We start from the raw sequence: 9,054 nt of genomic DNA on the forward strand, positions 1-9,054 counted from the left end.
ATAGACTTCCGTCGAAACTTAATCGAAATCCGTCCGAAATCCGATTATCGGCATAAAATTCGGAGAACTAGACTGTTCGACGTACATTGCCGGTTTTTCCTTCGGCAATAAAGCTCACATACAAACTACGCAATATACATTCATCACTTATTGAGTGTGTGAAGAGGATAATAATGTCCTCTTCACACGCATCCAACTTGGAAATACCTAGGACAAACATAATGTCGTAGATAGCAGTTATAAACAGAAGGGGTTGTCAATGTAAATTCGAATATCAATAAAATGTTCACCCACTTTCACGCATCCGTTTTTACCTTTAAAAAAAAAACTAACATTTGTGTTCTATATTGTCATTTTTGTGTTCATTGACTAAAAATACCAATAGATACGTAGGTATACTTTACCTCATACTTTGTGATTTTCTTCGGCGAACACAAGGATTCTTGAGGGTTTAGAGTGGCCTCCGCGAAATGAGCAGACCACTTAGACGATGTAACAACACTCGACAAACTGAAAGATAACATTTTAATATTTTCTCCTCTCATTTTCGTTCACCGCTTGTTGGTAAGGTATCTGATAGCCTATATGGCTATATGTAACATAACGATCAGATAGCGTTTTCAAAGTGTTGGATACATTTATCTAGTGGTTAGTTTACATCTCAGATTACAAAATGATATCAGAAAGTGGTGAAACAAGCCCTTTTAAAATCCAATATTTTACTTGTAGAATGTTTTGCGTGATGTGTACGTAAATTTGATAATTTTATATTCGATGCACTACTTTGGCATATTTTTTATGCCTCTCGAATTAAAGTATATTTTTTCTGATTCAGTACTTTCATTTCAATAAAATACACACAGATTTGAAATAAACGTAAAAAAATTTAGACCGAATACCTATACCTACTTCATTTAATTAGGTTTTTGTAAAGCAAAATACAAGTATAGTATAGTTATAGGTAAGTAGGTACCGTGCAGGTCTACACTATAAATTACTATTTCTACATTTTAAAGGATCATTGACCTAATAAAGTTCAAATGAGGTTATAATTACAAAATTACACAACAATAAGAAGTGGCCATTTGCACTTTTTATTAAAAAAATAAGCACTCCAAATTCAAATCAAAATTGTCATAGGAACAAAAATAACAATAGAAAAATTCAGTGAAAAAAACGACGGTTTGACGTGCGCTTCGTGTTTTTTGTCAAAAAAATAATTGAATATTGCAAAAAATAAATGATGTTTTCGGATGAAGAAATAAAAGAAATACCAGAGAGCACTTTCATGAGATCTGACGACGAAATCATAAGGTCCATGAAGTTCGATTAATTTGTGAAAAACAAAACCCGCGAGCCGCGGCCATAACGATTTTATGTTGTGTTTTTCTATTATTTTGTGTTCGTGTTTAAAATTCGTTGAAATATTTTGTTTCCAGCATCCGTGAAGTCTGTTTGAATGACAAGTTTGACAAAAAGGATTTAGGATTTAGTAGCGAATCCCTCCTATCCAATTCTGGCAGAAATTATGTATGTATCGCTGTTTTTACTACTTATTTCCATTTATATAATAGGTACCTACATGTACACTGTAACAACATACTTTGAAATATTGATCATGATTGTCATATTGTATCACATGATTTGAATCATGTTTGTCAAATTATGTCCTATGTCAAATTTTGACAAATACTTATTATCATTGCTCCATTTCATTGGTCATTGATAAAGATAACCTAATTTAGGAAAGATTTTTCAATTTTTAGGTCACTGACAAATTTGTTGAAATTTGTTAGCGCTACTCCCATTTTAATTCCATCTCAGTACCTTACTTTAACCGTGCTTTAAACTTCATTTATCAACATGTTTTCACGGATTATTTTGATGATATTTTTTTACGCACAAACGTCCGCCTTTACCTATGTAAGATACATAGGTAAAGGCGGACGTTTGTGCGTCTTTACTTATATTGTACTAGCTTTTGCTCGCGGCTTTGCCCGTGTGAATTTTCCACTTACCCATTGTCCTTTTCCGTAATACAAATGTGTGTGACGTGCTTAATAAGCTTAAAAATAGGTAATCAACAAATACATTTAGTGTCGCATTATTATGTATTTTAAACTTTATACACAAAAAAAAAACATACATTAAACAAATGACAAACTTACTCTCCCAGCCAACCATTAAGATCGATGTGCAGCGCAAAAAGGTACATTTTTAAATCGTACAATAAATGATTTTTTTCTTTAGCTGGAAGTGACCCGCTCTCTGTTCCGGGACGGCTTCTTCCCCGAGGGTCTAGACCCGCAGCAGGCCAGGTTCGCATGGACAGAAGAGGACGGCAATATAGCGGCGCTCGTCTCCGAGCCAGGTATGGAATTATCCAAGTACAATGTTTCAAAATTCAAAATAGGCGTTGCAAAATGCTAAAATTTTGTAGCTTTGTGAATTAATATGCTATAACTTTAACAGGGTTCGGCACCACCGGTCAGACAACCTTCGGGAAGGACCTGGACGCAGCCCTTAAAAGTGAACTCAAGGTAAATTTCAAGGGCCTATATTTCTACATATATTTACCCCTCAATCGCAATATATGATATTCGCAAAACATCATAAGAGCAAGATATTATTTTCTCAAAATATCATAATAGCCAGACAATTTTGCATTAAGTTTTTACTTATAGGAAACCATTTCTAGGAAATCGTATAATTATGAACAGAACTTGGAAGATTCAAGTTTTTCACAAGGATATTTAAAACCATGCGTCCTAAATTCTACAGTTTATTAAGGGTTCTAAATGCAAAAACAACGCAATCGAGCAGGCCATGACCAAATCGAAAACGTTTTCCAGGAGGCCGACACCTCCAGTTCAGTGACCCAGTCGACCAGCCGCAGCGGGCTGACCTTCATCAGGAAGCCTTACTCAGAATCCCAGCTGGTCACTTCCACCTCGACCAGTAATGGTAGATTGATTTGTTACTATCTTTTGGTCCACCGTGAATTTTCCACGGGATCAGTTATTTTTTCCGTAATGAAAGTCTATATCGTTATATCTATCTCCTGAACCATCATTTACTACATGTATGCAAAATTTCAAAAATATTGGTTGAGTAAATAAAGCTGTGTAGCAAACAAACTTTCACATTTATAATTTAGTTGGGAAGGGATTTAGAAGGGAAGGGAACCATAATTCCGGCATCACGATTCAACCAAACTTTGCCTCATTCAATGTACATTGCTTTTTTCTTTGCTGTAAATAAAAGAACTCACACAAACTACATAATATTAATGATAGTGCGAGCCTACATAATGCTATCCTCTTCGTTGCATCGTATCCTCATTGCTGAGGTTCGTGATCCTTATATGCGATACCTTTGCACTGGTTTCCGCCTCAATGTATGTAATGCTCTACAGAACGCAAAAATGGCCAAGGGGCTCGGAAGGTGGACAAGACAGATCCCAGGTCCAGGTTCCACTTCGTCAAATACGTGAAGAGACACGGCCGGACGGTGAAACTGTGGGAATGCGGAATTTGTGAGTTGCATTTTTGTATCTACACCATCAGCAGTGATTTCAAAGTAATAAATATTTTAAGTAAATAGGTACCTTAACGAGAACCAAAAACCGAAAGTGACGTTAAATTTTCATAATGTCGTTTTGCCACGCACACAATGCAACAAGGTCTCTTTGACGACAATAAAAGCTTGTGGCAAAAATGTAATTTATGTAAAAAAAAACTTGTTTAATAAATAAAAATATAAATTTTATTGATAGTAATATAAGATTTGGTATTTTTTAATTATCCTTACATATTATAAAACAAAGTCCTCTACCGCGTCTGTCTGTCTGTTCGCGATAAACTCAAAAAACGATTTTCATGCGGTTTTCAACAATAGTTGGTGTGATTCTTGAGGTAGGTTAAGGTGTATAATTTTACCCGAGCGAAGCCGGGACGGGTCGCTAGTCAAACTATAATTGAAACGCTTTATGACACCCAAGATGTTCGACGTCACTTGTTCCCATTGTCATACAAGCACCTCTTGTCACATGAAAAGAGTATTTGATTTGACTTGATGGCAGCTACCCTAGACTTGAGAGTGTACGCCCCACTTGACCAATCGCAGGCAGCCGCGAGTTCCAGCACCAGTACACGCTGATGCGGCACCTCCCCACGCACACGGACGAGCGCAACTTCCACTGCGACGCGTGCGGCAAGAGCTTCCGCCAGCTCTCCACGCTCAGCCAGCACCGCGCCATACACTCCGCCGAAAGGCCATACACTTGTGAGGTGAGAGGGTACCTAAACTACTTTACTTTCACCTTTGAAAGGTAAAAATTTAAAGGACTGATCTTGTACGCTTTTTTTGCTTTTGGTTGCTCTAATTTCTTATATACTTACTTCAGGTGAGAATTTGGTAACTTTGTCGTGATTGAGGAGGAAAAAGGAGGGTTCTGATTTTTTTTCGAAAATGTATACTAATCGGGAAAAAGACGATTCCAAATTTGTACATTATACTTTCCATTTCGAAAAAAAAGCAGAGGAAAATTGTTTTAACATATTTATTTATCTAATCAATACTTTTTCATACAAACAATACCTCTATCCGACAGGTGTGCAATAAGACGTTCAACCGCGTGTCCACATTGATCTCCCACCGCAAGACCCACTCAGACGAGAAGCCCTACAAATGTCACATCTGTCCCAAAGGGTTCCACCAGAAAGGTTAACTACCAGATCATCAATCCTTCCTTCCCTTCTCTCTCTGCATAGCATATTCATGTTCACGCTGGGAAGTCCGGGGTCAGCGTAAAAATAAACTTTAACATTTTAAAGATTCAGCTTTGGTTTGCACCTACCCCCTGCCGGACGTCAATCCTCCATGGGCATGCTACTGTTTTATATAACGGCCAAGATTATGTGTCACTTAGTAGCCTCGTACGAAATCCACAGAAGGATATGGACTGGTCGTATTCTAGGGCGAAAACACACGCTACATTCATTTATTGTTCCGTAGTATTCCATAAATAAATTTCAAGTACTATTTACTTAGTTTTTATACTTACAAAGATGCTTTTGGTAATTCAGAAATAATATTATACTTACTCGTAGTAAGCTAAATCTATCTAAAACAAAGGTTATGGTTCCAAAATTATTTACCTTCATGAATTTTTTTTTAGATTTAAAATATCTCTGTTTATGTTTCGAAATTTTAATCATAACATGCACCAACGTAAGTTGGTTATTGTCATGTAATAAATATGTTGTTCAGGCAACCTCCGCAACCACCTGTTCACGCACACCAACGAGCGGCCCTACCGCTGCAACATCTGCCTCAAGGGCTTCAACCAGCAGTCCAACCTCGTCTGCCACAAGAACAAGGTACCTTGCTGCAGCTATATATAATTTTTGACTCGAAGCGCCCCCCATTTAAATGTATATTTACATTATTTCATTTAACAGGCTCTAGTTTCAATGGTCTATATAAATTTATCATCGTCTTACGGCACCACCAATTCTACTCTTACCAAAATTCTTGTGCAAACGTTTGGTGGATGTTTTTAAGCTTTAGAATAATATTTTATGCGTAATTTCTACAATCGTAGGCACATTCAGATGATGGTTGTAGCGCCGTGTCGTCGCGCAGAAATTCTTTACGTCTGCCGCAGCCAACGACTGCGCCGGCCACTCAATCAGATTCCTCCAGGTATATCTAATTAGAAATTAGATTATAGAATACGGATTATATGCAAGTCATAGATGTCTTTGCATATAATCCGTAGGACAATTATAAGTATTTTGGATATACCTACCCTGCAATTTTAATAACTCGTTTAGGTAAATTGTCATGTTAATTTTGCAGATCATCAGCCGATCACTGTGAGGTATCATCTACGGTTGGTCCCTACTTGCCCTCAATCGAAGGCCCGTCCTCATCTTGGGGGTCCAAATGGATCGTCCCCAAGACCGAGCCCGGGGACATGTGGAGTCAAGATGGCAGCTGGGGGGTCGGGTCTGGGGTCATCGTGGACCCCATCAAGACATACCATATGGGAGTGGCATTAGCTACGAAGCAAACACCATTTGCTTTATTGAAGCCAGACAATGGAACCCCCGTGTTGGTGAAAGTCATTGATACCAAGCTACCTGGTGGGAAACAGGTTAGAATTTTAATGCAAATATTTGTATAGTTTTATACTTAAATTGGGTATTACTGCCATTATACAAAAACAAGCCATTACTTGATATATGAAGCATCCCTTTGCATCCACATCCATTTCCCATTCTTATCATGAAATGTAATAACAATTACCCATTTTGTAGGGTATTTCAATTTTTGAAAATTCCAAAATTGTTGAAAATTTCTAAGTTATTGTTCCTTAGAAGTAGTGATTTTGAGAACCTCAAAAATGATGTATTATACATTTTTAGATGTTGGTACCAGCAACTGCCGAAGATCTGAAAGTCGGCGGTAAAATTGTTCTAAAAAGTGATGACCATATTGCACCCGTAAGTATCTATTAAAATTACAACCAGTTTATCATGCATCTATCTTGGCTTTATTAGGATGGAATCTGGCCGAAAAGGTAATATTTCGTTCACGCGGAATTAGCATACCATACCTGATGCTAAACAATCAAACAGCGTTCACTAGTACAATAAGTAGTTTGAAATTCTTCGTTCCAGTAAGTAGTTAAACATTTTCAAAAATATTCGAATGTTTCTTCAATTAAAATAGGCTGAGTTTTTAATCGTCTCCTTTTTGTTTTGTCACTGAAAGGATATGATTTGATATAAGTCAAAAACAATAAAAAGCACATTAAAAAACCAATTTAAATACCAAATCAGCTGTAGCGAGCAATTGGATAGTGAGATTTATTTGTAAATCAATATACACACTTAGGTCCAAAATTTGCCATTTCCCACCCAGGACGTGAACCCCGAGCCGTCGGGGTCGGCAGTCCAGATCCGCGTGCCGGTGGTCGCGACCGTGATCCCGAAGCTGCAGCGCGGCGGCCGCCTGCACCTCGCCGTCGAGGAGCCGCACCACGCCTACCACACCGCGCTCTCCGCCGACAGTGAGCTTGTATCTCTTATCTGTAGGATTGGAGACCAGACCTCCTAGTACAGATTTATATTATGTCCCATGAACTTGTCTGCTGGATCAGGAACAAGACCTGAGCCAGCTGTCAGCATTAAAGATTTATTCTTCTCCTACGCTACCTGCCAGTGATGTCTTATGCTTTATCTCTTGACTTTGTCAATCTCCTTTTACCTCTAAAGTAAAATTAATAAAATAAAAAACGAAGTTATGCCCGTTATATTGACTGTATGATGACATCATATACTTAGGCTAATAAATTTTTATCTCCAGTCCTTCATAATGGCAACGATGATATTGATAAAAAAATCAACATATACGATAACAATACTGTCAATTTAATAGTTATATTTTCTATTTGTAATGCATAACTAATAGTAAATATTGTTTGCAGTAGGCGAAGTGAAAGTGGAGCCATGTTCGAGCAAGTTGGAGCAGCTGTCAGCGGCGGGCTGCCAGGAGCCGATGCCGCGACTGACGCCGCTGCGGCCGCACGACAACGTCAATGTCTTCGACGACTCTGCCCTCAGACCTAGTATATATTGATGATGTTCTAATGGATGGATATAGTGACTTCGCTTAGATATAACGAGCCCAACAGGCCTGACATTGATAAATAGATAATTGTCTTTTCTACTAATTCATCTATGGTGATATCTGCTGAAACCTGCTCACATCGATCTTTACAGGGTTTTCTCCATAATATTTATCTACATCTAGATAAGTATATTTGAATTTGGGACCTCTATTATAAGCTACCTATATAACATTTTAAAATTACAGCCGGCAGTCGCTTATCGTCGTCGTGTTCGCTGCCGCCGCCCGCACCGTCGCCGCCGCTCGACTTCATCCCGATGGATCTCTTTGAGCCTATGGAGTGTATACCTTTGGGTTAGCATCTAGAAGCAACACGTCTTATTCTCTCTCTCTCTCTCTCTCTCTCATCCCCGCATGTTCCTGATTGCGTTTGGTGCCGTGACGCCGCTAAATCCAGGATTATATACCGAAAAAAATAACCTTGAAGTTACGAAAATTCTTATAGTTCCCTAGTGTGTACACATGTTTTATGTGGAAACGTGTTAGGTACTGCTACTTAACAAATTTCCACAACAACATAACCACAGAACATAAATACCTAGTTAAGATAAAGCTTTAGTTAAGTTTCCCAAATAAAAATATTAAAATTATTCATGCCATTTTTTTTATAAAATTCTTAAATCCCCAGGACCTCAAATAACAGCAGTGGGCCACATCGACCAGCCGCCGCCATCTGATGATTCTGATATTTTCATCGGGAAATTTGAAGTAAGAATAACGACAAATATTTTAGAAATTAATAAAAAACATATAATTTTCATCTGGATCATTACGACAGCAAAATTTATTTTTGGAAAATAAAACTTTTTTTTTAAATTTAAACATTCAGTTAAAAAAAGTATAATTCTGACATATTATTTTGTTACAGGAGAGTATCCCGCTCTCTGACACGGAATAAACTGGATGTTTTTACAACTTTTTGAAATAATGTTATTTATTTTTTGTTGGATGCCCAGAAGAATAAAGTCGTCGATTTGTTTTAGTTTTAAGTGAAAATGCCTTTTGTTTGATAATGAAATAAAGCATGACTTATACAAACATTTAATTGTTTTATATCAGTCAGTTTCATAAATCTCAAAAAATCGTAAACAGAGAATATCTTATGAAATACCCATCCCGACTTCGATCGGGTAAAAATATATAAATTCTTCAGGAATCAGAAAAGAAAGAAATCATTTATTTGGCAAACACATAAAATCCAAACATTAAACATCTAATGGCGAAAACCGCATGAAAATCCGCGGTAGTTTTTGAGTTTATCCCGAAGAGACAGACGCAGCAGTAGAGGACTTTAATGCTATCCTATCTTAATTTTTTCCAATATTTAAAGTAAATATCAAATGTGCTACACTCATT

At 37.4% G+C, this 9,054-nt stretch overlaps 1 protein-coding gene across 1 annotated transcript; it reads left to right on the forward strand.

Annotated features, from left to right (window-relative positions):
- The first annotated feature begins 1,158 nt into the window (after positions 1–1,158).
- On the forward strand, positions 1,159–8,738 carry LOC128678626 (zinc finger protein GLI1-like). Its single transcript, XM_053760272.1, has 17 exons — positions 1,159–1,314; positions 1,440–1,530; positions 2,251–2,371; positions 2,473–2,540; positions 2,853–2,964; positions 3,416–3,535; positions 4,126–4,289; positions 4,613–4,724; positions 5,272–5,381; positions 5,606–5,706; positions 5,863–6,160; positions 6,432–6,509; positions 6,931–7,078; positions 7,496–7,636; positions 7,885–7,992; positions 8,327–8,406; positions 8,567–8,738. The coding sequence occupies exons 1-17, from the start codon at positions 1,241–1,243 to the stop codon at positions 8,594–8,596; spliced, it is 1,956 nt and encodes a 651-aa protein (XP_053616247.1). The 5' UTR covers positions 1,159–1,240; the 3' UTR covers positions 8,597–8,738.
- The last annotated feature ends 316 nt before the right edge of the window (positions 8,739–9,054 follow it).

The sequence above is a fragment of the Plodia interpunctella genome, chromosome 20 (assembly GCF_027563975.2).
Source record: "Plodia interpunctella isolate USDA-ARS_2022_Savannah chromosome 20, ilPloInte3.2, whole genome shotgun sequence".
Lineage (NCBI taxonomy): Eukaryota > Metazoa > Arthropoda > Insecta > Lepidoptera > Pyralidae > Plodia > Plodia interpunctella.